General features: G+C 39.4%; 2 protein-coding genes across 7 annotated transcripts in view; one reads left to right on the top strand and one right to left on the bottom strand.

Annotated features, from left to right (window-relative positions):
* Positions 1-17,551, bottom strand: part of LOC131120080 (alpha-1A adrenergic receptor-like) — a 202,188-nt gene that overhangs the window by 126,777 nt on the left and 57,860 nt on the right. The window contains exon 5 of one of the 5 annotated variants that reach the window (XR_013629281.1): positions 13,743-14,269. The exons of 3 other annotated variants lie outside the window; for them this stretch is intronic. The gene's annotated coding sequence lies outside the window, so the exon portion shown is untranslated. Of the gene's footprint in view, positions 1-13,742; positions 14,270-15,501; positions 15,556-17,551 lie in introns of those variants that run through there. One more of the 5 variants, XR_013629284.1, reaches the window with a different exon arrangement.
* The window catches only part of LOC131120079 (leucine-rich repeat transmembrane neuronal protein 4), a 41,743-nt gene continuing 32,129 nt past the window's right edge, over positions 7,938-17,551 (top strand). For both annotated transcript variants that reach the window (XR_009126651.2, XM_058065167.2), the window contains exon 1: positions 7,938-8,340. Coding sequence is in view for 1 of the 2 variants with exons in the window: in XM_058065167.2 (XP_057921150.1) it covers positions 8,337-8,340 (4 nt within the window). In the remaining variant the exon portion in view is untranslated. The remainder of the gene's footprint in view (positions 8,341-17,551) is intronic.

Genomic DNA, 17,551 nt, shown 5'->3' with positions numbered 1-17,551 from the left:
GTAACGCTGCTTTCAAAAGAAAGCATCTGTCTTCTGTGTCCCGTGATAATCGGTAGGCAGTAATGGATTGGAAAAGCAAGGCTGATAAAAAAAGATGCCTGCCAAGTTGAGACATTTAACATTTGCTATTCACAGCACAATGTTGTGTTGTCCTAGATATGACAACAAAGTTTAAGACTAGAACAAAACCACACACAGATCCTTAACATCATCATCATTAACATCGTCATCACCACCGTACATTTGCAGTCATTGTCTTGAGAGGAATGATATGTTTTTCTAAACCTTGCTACTTTGTAAGCTACTACTTACAAAGTGCCTTTCATAGTTTGTGTTCTACTATGTAACTTTGAGACCCTATTTTTTGACATCATTTTTGTTTTGAAGCCCTAAACTGGATTTTATTTAGGATATTGGCATACAGAAACACAACATCACAATAGTCAATACAAGTGTGGTTTGGGAACAGCCCATAAACTATATCACTGTAGCTCAAACCGGCCTTCACCATACCCAGTGCCCGGAGATGTTGGTCATGTGATACATGTAGCATGATGCCGTTCACTGGACTAACAATGCTGGCCTTTTTTGGGCCTTCAAAACCAATCCTGAAATGATGCGGACATCCACTGAATATTCCACAATGTTTATTAGGTCCACCAACCCATGTGGAATGAACGATGACAACATGACAACTCATCATTATCTCAACTACCCAAGCACAAAGTCAACAATAAATCCCCAAGGTATAATTACAACCCTCTTACAAGTACAAATATGCACATATTTCTACCTCAAAGTTTCTATTGACAGTATACAGTCTATACAGTTTACAGGCACCCGCCCATTTCCGGTTTATGCCCGGCCCACTCCGAGTACAGCTACGAATAGAGATAATTTAGATGGGTGAACAGATACAGACACAAATAGTGGTGTACTCACTCATCCCTAATAATACCAATATGCCAATGCTGCCATTCTGATCTTTACATGTAATGCTGCTCCAGATAAGTAATAGCACAGACTACTAATAAGAAACAAGCACTCCAGTGACTGCAAAGCAGCTCATCACTCCATCAGGAAACATAAAATCAAAATAAGAGCAGAAAATAGAAAACAACGTGAAAACTAAGGAAAACCAAGACTAAGACCAAGTCCAGCTCGTCATGCAGAACATGAACAATTTTAGGAGGGAATAAATACTTCTAATCTAATTTCACATCTCGGGCAGAACCACATGTAATCCACTTGTAATTCATATTACACTATGTGTATTATTTTACACAAACAGTGTTTATATGAAAAACGCATCCAGTAGAAGAAGCATGATGTGTTCATTACACAACGTTAGTTTGAGGGAAGAGCTATATCGGCTAATATTGAGCATCTCGAGTAAACACTCGCCTTCTCAGTAGAAGAAAATGAGATCGGACATCATGTTGATCAATATGCTAATTTTAAATGCTTCATCGGAAGGCCAAGGCTCAGGGGCACAGTCGTAGACTTAGTAAGCCCTGAACAGAAGAATAGCGCAGCAGAGTAAAAATATTTCAAAAATATTTAATATCTCAGTCTGTACTGAATGCTTCATAACGACAAATAAGTCCTGAGGTCGTCCACAGAAAGAATGTAAAAAGACAGTTGTTATTTTATGGCACTTGTCTTTGGTCCAGTTAAAACGAACTAGGACCAGACTCTAATCCTGAGTGAGGCAAGTGTGAACATAGACGAACCAATGGGCAATGGACAAAAGAACAATGGACCAAAACACCGATTATTGTAAGACCGTAACCAACACAAAAGCAGAGTGAAAAATAAGAGTTAAATCTAAGCCCTGAAGTAAAAATACAGTTCAACTTGTTCTGCTCATTATGTGTGATGAAGTTGTCAGCAAGGCTGTCTTCTTCCAGCACATCTACAGGAACCTTCTTGACATCTTTTTCCATCTCAGCTGGTAAAAGGAAATTGCTACAGTAAGTAAACGTTAGAAGAAGTCATGTTGTTTCGGGTGCTTGAGATCATTGGACAATATATATATACATATATATCATATACACTGACCACTTGAGGTGAGACTTTAAGCAATGGCTTAACTTGATTCGCTACCTGTGAACGCAAACCAGACCACACTGATGCTAGACCAGTTATCTTTGGATACCCTGAAATGGTTTCCAGTCAGTCGCAAGGCACATACAGTGGTACTTCAATATCGTAGGATTCCGTTTTCCACCAAAAAAAGGCAAAAATAACTCCCACTCTTGGACTATAACACACCCTGTAATTGTATAATAACTAGGGCTGCACGGCGGCTAAGAGACCCGAGTTCAATTCCACCCTCGGCCATCTGTGTGTGGAGTTTGCATGTTCTCCCCGTGCATGCATGGGTTTTCTCCAGGTATTCCGGTTTCCTTCCACATTCCAAAAACGTGAGGATAATCGGTAGAAAATTAATGAATGTATAATAACTATATAATAAACTATAACTGTAATGAGGATGATATACTAGTAACTCACAAATGTAGGTACGTGTTTGATTAAAGAAAATGTACTTGTACAACTCCTTATTTCTAAAATCACAAATACTTCAACTTGCTGATATAGTTCATCTTCAAACAGCTAAAATAATGCATAAGGCTAAAAACAACCAATTAGCTAAAAATGTCATCCAATACTTCTCTACAAGAGAGGAGAAATATGATCTCAGGGAAGAAGTACATTTGAAACACTTCTATGCTAGGACTACGTTAAAAAGCCATAGCATTTCAGTATGTGGAATCAAACTATGGAATGGATTGAGTAAGGACCTCAAACAATGCACAACGATGAGCCAATTCAAGAAACAATACAAGCAGTTGATGTTTGCTAAATACAAGGATGAAGAGTCTTGAACCAGTCATGATGTGCTATATATATCACTATATTGACACTTACTATGGTACACATTATGTCATTGGATGCTCATATCACCTTGTACTTCGGTACGAGGTGCATTATTAAAAAAAAAACTATTATGGAAAGCAGGAAGTGAACAAATGTAACAGTTACTGATTGTAAAAGTAGCAGATGGAGGGGTAGGATTTAATAAGCTTTGCTTCTTCTCCTTTTGGACATGTGGAACTGTGAACTGATTATGTGATGCATTCAATTGTAATCTGATGCATGTTCAAATGAAATAAAACCATTACCATTACCATATCCAGTATATATCGAAAATAACTTCCAGATCAGGTATTTGGTTATCTTTAGCTAAGCTGAAGACATGGGGTGGCCTGCCTCTCATGTCCCAATTTCATCTGTACGGCTTTTAGCATGTGGGGGATCAACAAATGCATCTACTTGTTAGAGAGATGTTAGTCTTCCTCCTGACGACTGTCAAGGTGCACTAACTCAGCTCACGGTTTCAGTCTTCATTTGAAAGCCCCATCACTTTGACATTTCACCTTGTATGCTTGTGTGTGTGATGTGTGTGTGGTCTGGTTCTCTGTGTGTGCTGTCTGTTATATTAGCGGGAGTTCTTCTCTATGAATCTTAAACACCCTGTATCGAGATGCGGATTTCAGACACCTCACTGATCTCTGAAAAGCTATGGAACTCTTAACACACGTTAAAGAGACCGTGAATCAAACACTACCATCAAATGTTCTGCTCTGACACTGGAATTTGATGAAGTTAGAGCTTCTACCTGAAGATTCCTAGAAGACCTGACCCTGGTGATTTATGGCCACACCTTCTCTGGAGGGTACTGCACATGAGTGGGCCAAAGTCAAAGCTCCAGCAGGCTACACCGTGTGCTTGTTAACTGAATTTTATAGCTCATGTCACTCAAAGTCTCAACTATTCTTTTCACACTCAGCATTAAATGTTATTCCTTTTTTGTATACATAGTCCTTAAGAGTGCAAACTAACAACTGAATGCTTCATAATGGCTAATAAAAACCTGAGGTTCTTCACACAAAAATTATAAAGTTATCTGTGATCCTTGCAAATAGGAAGAGATGCTGTTACTATGTGACTGTGGCACAAACAAACTGAATTGAACTGACATCCAAAGGAGCTCTGACCGAGGAAGATTATTCTGGTACTATCAGGTTTGTGCCCAAAGCGATAACAAACAACTTATTAGATACATAGCGTTTCGGATCACTACAGCTCAGCTTGTGCTGAAGTCTTTCTGATCTATTTTACTTCCTGGAGAATAGCCATGCTTACATCTTTAAATAAATCAAAAGACACGGGCAAAAGACAAACCACACAATTGCATACGTAGTAAGTTTGTATTGATTTTAAGTCTACTTAGTCTCAAGTCAATTCTCCATGAACTGCTAGTCATAAACAAATGGACAAAAAAGGTGCTTTTTTGACGTTTCTTTTGTGTTTATCCCCGCTTACTCTTGTTAATGTAATTGGCTCAAAATGTCATAATGTTCACATTACTCTTTAAATCCAGCCAGATGGCGTTGTGAGGGGAAAAAAAGTGAAACAAATGACTTGGCTGGACAGCACTTAGATTGAGTTAAAGATTTTGGCATTTAGCTACTAAAGTATGCTGTAAACTGACTTCAAAACGAAAAGTGGTTACAGATATAAACCTGGCTTTGAAAGGAAAGACATTGGCATGTTGGAAGAATGCATGGTGTGAAAGACTGATGCACTTTCTTGAAAAGTTTTGCCTTTTGTTGTTGCAGCATTGAAATTCCAGCTCAAACACAGCAGGGGAGGACATTTTGTAGCTTGACAAAAGATGGTACATTTTTATTGCAGCTCAAATTTTTGGAGACAGTGTTTATTGTCAGAATCCAAAGCCATCAATGTTATTAAACTCTCAGTGAGTCATTCAACTGCATCAATGCAGGAGGAACTTTATATCACAGACACAGCTTATACTGTTCTTTTTTATGTTTCTATCACTTGACCTGTTCAGGGTCGTGGGGAGCTGGAGGCTATCAGGCAACTAATTTACCCGGCACTGGTCGCCAGTCAGTTATAGAGCACGAAGAAGCATCGAAAAAAATGTCAGACCATTGTTGTTTCTTCAGTTTATCAATCTATTTTAAGGCTTGCATTTGTTTGAACGTTTGGTAACAAAAATAGCTCCTAAGAGCTGATCTCTAGCAACTTCTACTAATTTCTTGATGGGAACAAAAATCATTTAAGTTCTTACATTAATAACTACGCCATTGCACCGCCCAAAACGGCTATTTTTGTTGTCATTGTTATTTGTCCAAAGAAAGCTTATTTTGCTAATTACAATTACAATTGAGTGCATCACATAATCAGTTGTTTATATTTTTCTTCATTATTGTAGAGACCAACAACTACATTCACATTGGCACCATCACTGAATGGGAATTGAACACACGTGACCAGCTAAATTGCCATCACGGCCCCTGGCTTCTCGCCACCTCTCCATCCTGAGTTTTATGCCAGGTCGGCGGTGCTGCCCTGCTTCTTCCGTCTGCACATCTCGACCTGCTGCGTCTGCGCCTCTCGAATCTCAATTGGTGCCCTCTCGCCCCTCATGGGCGGCATCGCCTCTCTCTCTTTTTCCACCAACCACCCTGATTGTTAGGAGACTCAATGGTCCTGAATGTCCGCTTCTTCACTATTATAGCTCACCGTTATTACAGGAGACTGTCCCTGTCATTCATTCAAAACGTTCCGGCATACTTCAGTCACTGACACCATCCATTCACGTAAGAATGGATGGTGTCCACAAAGTGTTCACCTCCTCCACACCAAAAAAAAAAAAAAATCCATCTGTCACTTCGCAACTGCGGTTACTCTCGCTCCACACCTGGCTCCAGTCCATTTTCACTACACTCTCCCTGAACTGTATTGACAATTTTTACAAGTTTCAGAGTAAAAAACTACACACCACTCACACCTCCCCCCAGAGGCCACAGAAGCCACTGCACCAACCATACATGCATTTTCTATAACGCAGTATGCTGGAGCCTATCCCAGCTGACTTCTGGCGAGAGGCGGGGTACACTCTCAACAGCATGATTTATGAAATAATATATTTCTTTAAAAAAACTGACAGAGTGAAGCTGTGAAATTCATAGATGGGAGTGCTTTGTTTTCTAACAAGACGATAATTCCTGGTTCAAGTATCGTATTGTGGAAAAATGTCGCATTTTCTATCTGATGTGTTTCTCGACTGTTGTTCAGTGAATACCCACTGTGGAATAGATACTGTATGTGGAAGTCATGAACGAGTCGATCAGAACCTGTAAGTTTTTTTTTATTTTTTTTTTACTGAATTTGGACTCAGGGGTGCTGATTCATTTATTTATTAAGAGTATGCTGTAACCTATACCGGCTCACTTTGGGCGATTGGCGGGGAACAACCTGGACTGGTCGACTGTTAATTCAACCAGTTATCATGTTGCTAATTGTGTATCTGTTACTATAATCGTATTTGTGTATTTGGATTAGCTCAGTGGAAAAAACAACAGGTTTGTGCATATGAAATCATTATCATCGAGGGGAAAAAAGGGGACAAACATACAAAATGAGAACAAATCAGTACCCCCACTGTACCCCCTGGAGTGCCTTTAAGTACCGTCGTGGGTACTAGTAGCCCCATTTGAGAACCACTGGGAGTATTCTTATGGTATTTTACAATGAACAGCGGGCTGCACGGCGGTCTGAGCGGCCTCACAGCTAGGAGATCTTGGCCCTTCCACCATCTCTGTGTGGAGTTTGCATGTTCTCCCCGTGCATCTGTGGGTTTTCTCCGAGTACTCCGGTTTCCTCCCACATTCCAAAAACATGCTAGGTTAATTAGCGACTCCAAATTGTCCATAGGTATGAATGTGAGTGTGAATGGTTGTTTGTCTATATGTGCCCTGTGATTGGCTGGCGACCAGTCCAGGGTGTACCCAGCCTCTCGCCCGAAGACAGCTGGGATAGGCTCCAGCACCCCACGCGACCCTCGTGAGGATAAGTGGTAGAAAATGAATGAATGAACTATGAACAGCTGCTGACTAGATGGTTCACTCCACTTGTTATAAAAATGTTTTGAAAGACAACAGAATCTGTTTTAACAAAGCACTCGCATTTACCCAGCCTTGCAATAATTACACAACATGAGCCTGAACCCACTCGTCTCATAATAATTACCATGCACCTGAATATCCCACATAATATCAGCATGATTAAGTTTGGGGAGCAGCAGAGAATGATTGAGGAAACAACAGATTTCATATGTGATCATACATGCCTGCAGCTGTTCAACAATGCATTGAAGAGGGTGGGCGTGTGGGGGTCGATACAAATGTCGATAGTATGAATAATATTATTATATTATCAGGGCTAGCGTGATGAGATGACATTTTTGAGTTCTCTTCTATCTGGTTAATTGAGGACTCCAAATTGTCCATAGGTATGAATGTGAGTGTGAATGGTTGTTTGTCTATATGTGCCCTGTGATTGGCTGGCGACCAGTCCAGGGTGTACCCCACCTCTCGCCCGAAGACAGCTGGGATAGGCTCCAGCACCCCCGCAACCCTTGTGGGGAAAAAACGGTAGAAAATGAATGAATGAATGAATGATTATAGTGTAAGGAAGGTCTGTTTTTCATTAAGGACTGTAATTTGGCGTAGCATTTACACTTAAACGCATTTTGCCTCTGCATTGTCCTGTTTACCTAAAATCTTTATCTTTTGTTTAATTGTGATTATAATCATGATTAACAAATTACAGGCAGAAATCACAAAATCATTGAGTGATCATGTCAAATAAATATGAAGGTGTCAATATTGGTATTGGTATTACTGTTTCATTGACTTGGTATCGGATTGATACCAACGTTTGCAGTATCGCCCACCCCCTAATTTCGTTCCTCTCTCCCTCTCACACGTTCACCCACCGTACCCACACGTTTTCAGGCGCGCGCACGCGTTCGCTTTGCCCGATCACGCGCCTCTGACAATTCCCGCGTACTGCTGGCGCGCCTGCAGAGAGCACCTGCATCGGAAGGAGACTGCTGCGCCAAGAAAGCCATTTATTCCACACTTTTTGACTTTTTCAAGGTGATGTTTTCTTCTTTATATATTCCGTGTGTTCCAGAATCATGCCTCCAACCCGGAGAGACATTTTCAACTTGCTCTTTGTTGATAGCACATTTTTTAATGATGTGTGTTAAGTTGCGCAGCGGGAACAAACTTTAAGAGCTTGAATTAAATGGACATTTTTTTAAATAAATGACGGAACGTGAGTGGCCCCTTGATTGAGAGAATCAAACGTTTCCGCGGCTCTGGATCGGAAAGTCAGAAGAAGTCGTGATCAGCGCGGAGGGGATTTGCTAAACGTATATGTACGGATGATACAACATGGGTAAGTGATGGCAAGAAAGCATGCGTGTTGCATTTGTAGTGAGTGTGTCATGTCAACAACAATGTGGATTCATAGCGCACTTATAAAAGGGACACCTTGAGAGGCTCTAAAGAGGTATTCTCAGGCCACTCTCCACAAAAAGATGATTCTACAAAGCAGCAACAGGGTGCATCATTTAATCAGACAAATTGTGTGCATAGTCCATGAGACAGTGTTGTAACTGAGTCAGTCAGCATGGGTGAAGTGGCATTGCGCAGTGCACTGATGTGGAATAAATAGAGCCCCCCCACACTCAACCCTTAATTGAAGAGCTTTGACTAACACAAGCTGTTCTTGGAAAAAAAAAAAGATGAGGTTTGTTCAGCGCCCCCCCCCCCCTTTTTCTGTAGCATTCCAAGCTGTGGCAGATTTGAGTCATTCCTCTAACTTCTGCACCCCCCTCCCCGCCCCCCCCATTCTCCTGACAGCTCCTCCAATCTGCTCATCCCACACTGCCTCCTCCATTTTAGTGCTCACAAGGTACATCACAAACCCACACTTCCCTTGCCTTCTGCAGCTTCAATCAATCAAGCTTCAAATTACACAGTTTTTTTTTAATTTGGAGAAAAAGCCACCGGACTGCTGCTGTAGGATGCGACAAAATGAAGCAAGGGATTCTTCCCTATGAATGCACTGACATTAATAGTGGTCTAACGGGAGGCAAAGGCATCTAAAAGCATAATTTACCCGTTACTTTCCATCATTCACATTGTCCCCTTATACGTCTTTACGCGTCTTTTTGTGTCATAGATTATTATTATTAACTTATTACTATATCCCTGTGCCTTTTTTGTTATTTTTGGTCATTTTTGCAATATGTTTTGTTTAATTTTACTCCTACAATGCTGTGGACTAACACAAAAATAGCCCCCGAGCCGTACTTCGGACACCCCTGATCTACACAGTCAAATAGAATCCAATGCAAGAGCTGTACCACAAACCTAAGAATATGATTACTATCCTGCTTGCAGGGTATCATCATTGTTACATTAATACCTATTTATATGATATCAATCACAACTGAGCATTTTTGTCTTGTTGGTCCAGTTTTTGTATTGGATTTCATCAGATTGTAGTGTTACCAATGTTACAAGCACATACATTTGAAAATTAGGGAATTTCTCCACTCAGGTCTTCCAAATTTCCCCCTAGACCTGGATATTTTCATCACTGTTACCTGCAGTAATTTCGAATGGCAAAATAGGAGAGTTTCCTGGGAAGATTGGACAGGTATAATAAAACTGGCATTTTTTGGTAAGCAGCTGAGGTCAACTAATTAACATACTACTACGCTTTCAATAATTTCATTAGAATTCGTAGTGATTTGATATTGATATCTGATATTAGCCCGGCATCTCCCATATTGGCACCCCAATGCAAGCAGTCCACTGCAGTGCTTTTATTAGGCATGTGATCACAACATGTGCTATCATGTTTAGCAAGGAATGGGAGTGATTTTTTTTTTGTTAAAAAAACGCATCACAGCCGAGTGCAAAGTGTCATGCACAAGTTATGTGGTGGCACAGAACTGGAAACGTTTACTTATGACATTATCACACATTTGAAGAAGGATTTTCACAACACTATGGCTTCTTGAAACACACACTGCTGCTTGACACATTTGCAAAGTCCTACTGGATGGCAAATGGTCAGAATAGAGCCAGCACATATCAGACTTTTCTAACATTCCATGCTACTAAACAAGTTATATGATATATGTCGAGTCTCTTATGTCTCATTAAGGTGTTATTTTGTACAGACAGGTTGTAATCATTTTAAAGTGGTGTTTTTTTTTAGGTGCTTTGAGTCCGAATTTGGCACCTTTAGTAACAATGGTTGTGCAACGAGTGCTAAATGTAATACAGTGGCCAATTAGGAGCAATGCTCCAGAAATAGTTGAAACTGACAGAATTACTTTATACACAAATCATTGTAAGCCCACGGTTTACAGACAGTTCTGTGGGCCCACAGGCCTTGAGTTTGACACGTGCTTTAAGCAAAGACACCCCATGATAAACTGCAAACTATATCCACCATAATTAACACATTGTTGCACTGCCGTACTTGGTATCAATCAGAAGAAGATTGAAGAACCTTTAAAAAGGCACCTTTTTTGGATTAAGCTTTTGTATGGATTAGATTGTGCAGATACCGGTGAGTGATAGCAATCTACTTCAGCAAGTCAAGTTTTCAGGTTAAAATATGTGCTTTCCCTTATCTTAATTGTGCAAACAGCACAAAGTTTGAACAAGTTAAGTCAAAGACACAATTAATGAGTCGCGGTGAACAACATGAAAGTGTTCCGTCTGTGCTCACTAATCTGCTGAAGTGACATCGCCACTTCTTTTATTATTGTACCAAATAGCTATTGAAGAATAATACTAACAGTAATTTGAATTGGAGGATGCCACATTATTTTTACATGTGAAGTAACGTAATCAAACAAAGGTAAACTCTTCAGGGAACATCAAGTACTTTGGTTTGTGATATGTGCTTTGTGAATCCAAGCAACACAATTTTAAAGATGGTGAAATATGCATTCATTCATTCTGAGACACGATTAGAATGTGTTAAACATCTTGAATAAAATGCAGTTTTTCTGACTATATAGTTTCATATTTTATGTTTTTGTCAATATTTTTTCCCCTCATGGAGAGCAACGTCTAGATCATTTTTTGGTCAAAAGGAAAAAAATATCCTTGTTCAATTCAATGTCTTAAATAAGCTCCATGTAACTGCATTTGAGATACTAGATGTGATTAATCGACAGTCAGAATTGATAGCTGATGACTTGACTAATTGATTATTGTACCCATCTCTAATTTCCAGGAGTGTGTGCAGGATTTTACACATTAACAAACAAACAGATGAATAAACCCACACCAACAGAACCAATCTCCACTCAGGAGAGAGACAAACACATTGAGCACATACGCAAGAGAGAAAAGGGGGTGGATGTTGTACCAGGGAATGACTGGTCAGTCAACACCTCAGTGATTAACAACAAAGGGCAGAGTAGGCTGGATGTTTTGAGGTAGTTGTTTACCTATCCATTGGAACCTGCTCATGTCGACATCCCTCGGACCGGCTGACTGATGTTGCCTTTGATATAGCCAAAATCAAAACCAAAACTAACCATGGATTGCACTGAACAGAAAGTGACTGTGCACACATTATAATGCTTTGTAACTTGACAGTCGTTGTCATTTCACATTACTTAGCGATACTCATTAATGCAACAAACTTTCACAATGACCCCATAACAAAAGTGTTCAACCATACAGTATGTTTATATTGGTCCTTAAATAATAAGACCACGCTGGACTCAAAGGTAGTGGGAACCGGAATGTGGACATGGTTTAACTTGGCTTAAATCTGTATACTACATTAAGTCTGAAATTGACATGGATTAATGAGAAGTTGCTATATGTATTGTTTATTATCCAGCTATATGTGTACTGTGTATGTGTGCAAGTGATCCTATATTCTTTAATTATTTTTAATGAACTATATGCAGTTGGTGATTCATGCAAACATAGCAAACGGGGAAATAATAAGCCTTGTTGACTGTATTTTTCTCAAACATTGTCAGTGACTGATGCATGATCGTGCCTGCTGTCTTGTGAAATGCACCGTGTACGTTATGAAACAAGTTTAGGATTGCTATGTACATACTGCGACATAGTGAGAGGGGTATAATATTTTAGCACACTTATGTCAACCATACATGCAGGATGCTTGATGCTGCTCTTGTGCTACTGTGCAAGTTTATCTAATGTTGTGACCAGTTAATGAAGGTTACTGTTACCACTGTCTGTGTACTGTTAACTGAAAAAAAAAAAAAAATCTTATATTGTAGGTAGCACACCGGTTTTTGATGACTTCATGGAATAAGAGAAATACACATTTCAAGGAAAAATGCGAAAATCTATAACATGTCTAATATAAGTGCATACATCTATTGATGTTTAATATAAACGGTGACAGTAATCATATATGGCAAAGAGCAATTGCTATTGTTATTCTCCCTCCTGCCCACCCAAAATTGCAGGCCAAGTGGAGACATTGCATCTTAAAGTGCTAACAAGATCAGTAGGCAACCAATGGGAAGTAACATTGGAATACGGCAAAACAGCCATGATTAATGTTTACTGGCCCCGATTCAACCATTGTGAATAAACAAAGCTTTGCATTAATACCTGCTGCATCAGCATGGAAAAGAAAATCAGAACTTTGACACATTTTTTGAAGCTGGAAATTGTGGTTCTTGGGATTAGAAGGTGGAGTGATATGAGCGTTGTTCCATTTCAATATCATTAAAGCAGATGCAAATGGGTTATAAATTGCAGAACCTCCAAAGTGAAACAATCCATTTTGTGATACTGGTTGACTCTTGGGTTTTTAAGGAGGCTGTATAGAGTCATTGTGTGGTTATGATAGGCTATATACTCAATGATAGCTAACATTAGTAACAAAAATGCTATTAGATAACAATCATAACAAATACGTATGCATGATCTATGTCTGACATACTCGAAGCACAAAGGAGCGGCATATAATGCTATGCCATTTGTACGTTTGATTGGTGAAGTCCTTAAGCCAGCTGGGGGAATATGCGGGCAAGTCACCATTTAATATTCTTAACTGTCATTAAAGTATAAAGAGAACATCATGTCTGCAATAAAACTAAATTAAAGCAAAAGTACTGACACCTGTCAGATTTATAATGAGGAGGGAACTGTAAGGTTTTTCCTGAGACTAGGTTCCCAAAGTGGGGTACGCATACCCCCAGGGGCACGTGAATAAAAATGAAAAATAATTAGCAATTAACACTCACAATTACGAGTGTTCCGGAATGCCTCATAACGCAATAACAGAGCAGAAAGGAGTTGTTCATGAAGATGTTCATCGCTCTGAATGCATTATATGAATAAATATGTAAGGTTGATGATTATTTTGTGCACTAAGAGTGTTTAATCTTGACAATTTCATTTGTATTGGTGTTGTAATCCCTACATGGTGCTGCAGTGAGTGGGGATTACCCTGAATATGAGGCATTATTATTGGTTATGCATTTTTTGTACTTCCGATACTGCTTTATCATGGCTGTTGAACGTTCCTCTTCAACCATAGCCATCATCAGTGGACCACAAAATCGAAACTCAAATTCAACCCATTTAGACATAAGAATAACAACATCAAACTGGAATAAAATATATTTAGGATGATTACATATATATTTATCCAAGCTCATTTGACCATGTGACCATGTAAAATACACATTTTTGATCCGGAAGTATACAATTTATGAACTACTTAATTATGTTAAACATTTCAAGTTAATTAAGACAAAAAGGTTTATGTTTTATAAGTGTGCAGGAGTCGGGCGTACATGACTTCAGGTCAAATGTAAATGCAAAAAGTTTGGGAACCACTGTTCCAGAGCAATACTGCCACCTACTGGCACTCTATAAATATTACTGGTATGAAGTGTGAAGTGTTTAATAAGTGTATTTACATGAGCATCTGCTGTGGTCAAACGTGACAGCAGCAGTAGACAGCACAACCTTCAGTAAGGGTAAATGGCAAACACACTGACATCGCTACAAGCCTGGAGATTTGCAAGATGGCAAGATGAAAATGAAACCAAGCAAGTGATTTGCAACTGAAGGTGTTATGTAAAGGCCGTGCACCTTAGCTACGATGCTGTAGTCCTTGTAGCGTGACAAAAAATCACTCAAAAACATCATCACAATACATAAGACTTGATGATGTGTATTAACTGATCCTTGATTCTTTCGTTTCCACTTTCAGCTGTCATAATCCACATGATTCAGCACATCTTGTTGAAAAAAAGTCTAATTTAAATCTGCATGAGTCGAAGGAATGCCTGCAAGGGGGGAAACAGAAAAGAAATGTAACCAAAATTCAGAGATTCCAGTGTGTGACAGGAGGAGAAACAATCACACAAGCACTAATGAGTCTGCGTGCGTGACAAGAGGCAGCCTGTGTGTCCCACAGAGATACAGCCTTGTCGCTGCTTTAAACTAGATTTGCATATTTTTTGTTGAGCAGAATCCTGTACTCGCCACTTTTTTTTTGTTTTTTATTGCCGTCATTTGGATGTGTATCGCCTCAAGGAACCATGCTAAATAAAGTAGAAATGTGTTGTGAAATATGTTGACTCATGTAGAAAGAACTTGATTTTTGTCCACAACAAGTACAATGCAATCATATTTTTAATGGCAGTGTCAGTTTTTTTTTTTGGGGGGGGCGCATGATGTAATAAAATTTCTGTTTCAATTACATCATTTATTCGTTATGTAATATAATTAATCAATTCATTCGTTTTCTACCGCTTATCCTCATGAGGGACGCGGTGGGTGCAAGAGGCGGGGTACACCCTGGACTGGTCGCCGGCCAATCACAGGGCACATATAGACAAACAACCATTCACACTCACATTCATACCTATGGACAATTTGGAGTCACCAATTAACCTAGCATGTTTTTGGAATGTGGGAGGAAACCGGAGTACCCGGAGAAAACCCACGCATGCACAGGGAGAACATGCAAACTCCTCACAGAGATGGCCAAGGGTGGATATGTAATATAATTCCTTTACAAAATGAAAATGTATTAGAGTATTATATACACTGCAGACTCACACAGAGCTGCACCTCGCCAAAAGGCAACGTGGCAAAATGATTCGGAGTCACAGGCTTGGAGGCATAGTTAGGGCTAACACAAAACTCTCCAAGGGGGGTGGAAACATAAATAATACCACAGTATAAGGAACGAATAATCAGGAACGAAAATGCAACGGTATGCATCCAACACACAGTTAACAGGAGTCCAATTTGTAACATTTTAACAACATTTTGAACACCAACTATTAAATCATATTCGCTTTTCCTTGTTTGGACTCCCAGGGTAGGAGTGTAGGGGATGTTATCAGAGACATTGTCTGCGGCTGTTTTTCTCAGTGGGAAAAAAACAACAAAAAAAGCTCTCATCCACAGTCGTAAAGTTACCAATAATTGTGTGTGTGTGTGTGTGTGCATGTGTTTCCAAGCTTGGAAGGTCTGTATATTGCTCATCTTGTGAGGGTCACAGGAGGCTTCAGCTTGCTGTTGTTGTCGCTATAATATGCGAATAAATATACGGGTCATTCTCCTGAAAGGTGTACAAGCGAGGTTGCCGTCACTTTAAGGGTCATGACACACAAACTACAGTGATTTGCAGCAATAACCAAATAGAAACATACAAAATAAAAATATATCTTTGTGTCTGTTGAATGAAGGCAATGAAAGAAATATTACAAAACGGTGCAATGGAAGTATCAGCTGCTGTGATTTCTTAAGTATAACACCTCAATGTGTATCAAATACATTTCTCTGTATCCAAATCATGTACTTTGACCAAATGTGGACAAAACGTTGCAATTATAATCAGCGCAGTTTGCAAAGTAATAAAAGTAATAAAATCAAGGAAACATGTGAACCTCAGAGTATCAGAAATAATTCTAGATCTTCCAGAATTTACACCTATTCAGCTATATTTCTTTGGATTTTGTGCTTCCCACAAAAACGGTCTGTATTAATGTTTTCCATCCATGGCCCGCGTCCAGGCACGCCCACTCTGCTGTGGTTGGTCACACTCCTAAGTGCTCAGGGGAAGTTCCGGTGAACCCAACTTTATCGGAGTTGATAATAAACGGCGATTTATCTTTTTCAAATGTCCACTTTTAACATACAGTCATATGCGATGGCTCCCGAATCTGATCTGGAAGTAAAGACTGGACAGTCCATTTTAGTCTCAGTGAGTTTATCATTTGCACCCCGTTCCCTGTATGCACACTATATAATGCTACACAGACAACCACTTTTGTTCCATGTGACTTACACAAAATAAACACAGTTAGGAGACTGATGAATTTTACTTACTTAAAATATGTGTGTGTTCAGAGTCATCCCAGAGTCCAGGATATGTGTTACATTCAGAATTTCCACTGATCTGCAGTATGTTTTATAGTCAATCCAGTTTAAATAACTGTTTTTGTGGACAGTAGAGCATGTTATTGAAGGTAACAATATTTTAAAGAGCACAGTGCTTTAAGATAAGTTTAAAACACTCATAGTAAAAGATATAGCAATATACACTAAAGTGAGACTTTATTTTAACTTATTTTGCTGTTTTTCAAAAGCCGTCCCTCTCGATACTGGCCATTTTTGATGATTCTGACTGAATTTTCAAGGCACATAGAATATTGTGTTCTTGGGCTGTATAGAGTTGGTATATTAGACAAAAAAATTGTTTCCACTTGTTTCTGTTGTTTCGTAATCAGCAATAGAACAGCAAAATATCAGTTCTCAACAAAACAGTGACTGTGTGGTTTTAGCTTAAAACTGCACCATACGATGATCTCGTTTCTTGTGGAGTTGCATCATCACCTCTTTGTGCCCGTCACACAAAAATATGCAAAAGCCTTATAAAATCATCCTGAAATCATCTTCAGGAGTGAGCGGTTATGCCAATTGTCTCCCAAAATAACTTTCAGTTTTGATTGATACTGGTCCCCTTTCAGGAGATGGACAAAAAATAAAAGTTGTCCGAGGCTTCACAGTCTAAGGCAGTGTTCACACATAGACTTGTTTTTGACATCTGTCAAAGCAATTCATCATGTGATTGGATTTTTCTTTGGATTCCTTCTACTGACGTTTTTATGAGTCACAAAAGTAACCCGAGAACCCGATTTACTTGCACATATGCCAACCCCCCCCAAAACCTCACACGGAGACTCCCATAGACATATACTATGCATACTACCCAAACACCTTTTTGAGATGGTTGGCCCGTTGCAGTGATAATTTTGGATGTGGCAGGAACAGCAGGAAAGAATGGATGGATTATGGCATTAAGTCAATTAAGTCAACATACTATGATTGTAAAATGTTATAATGGCCAAATACAGTCAAAAGTACCTTTTTTAGCCTTACCTGTGAAAGGCAATCCCATGTTCCAATTTCATGCAGAACATAAACTAAGCATCTTTTGCCACATCCATTATTGCAGTGACATTGACATATTATTCAGCGCTCAATGCAGCGTCTGCATCACCAGGCAGACTCGCACATGCGCAACAATTGCAACTCGATAAACCCGTGATCCC

This window comes from Doryrhamphus excisus, linkage group LG10 (assembly GCF_037039965.1).
Source record: "Doryrhamphus excisus strain RoL-2023G ecotype Guam linkage group LG10, RoL_Dexc_Guam_v1.1, whole genome shotgun sequence".
In the NCBI taxonomy this organism is placed as follows: domain Eukaryota; kingdom Metazoa; phylum Chordata; class Actinopteri; order Syngnathiformes; family Syngnathidae; genus Doryrhamphus; species Doryrhamphus excisus.
Note: the sequence above shows the minus strand (reverse complement) of the source record. Positions and strands in the feature narration are given on the sequence as shown.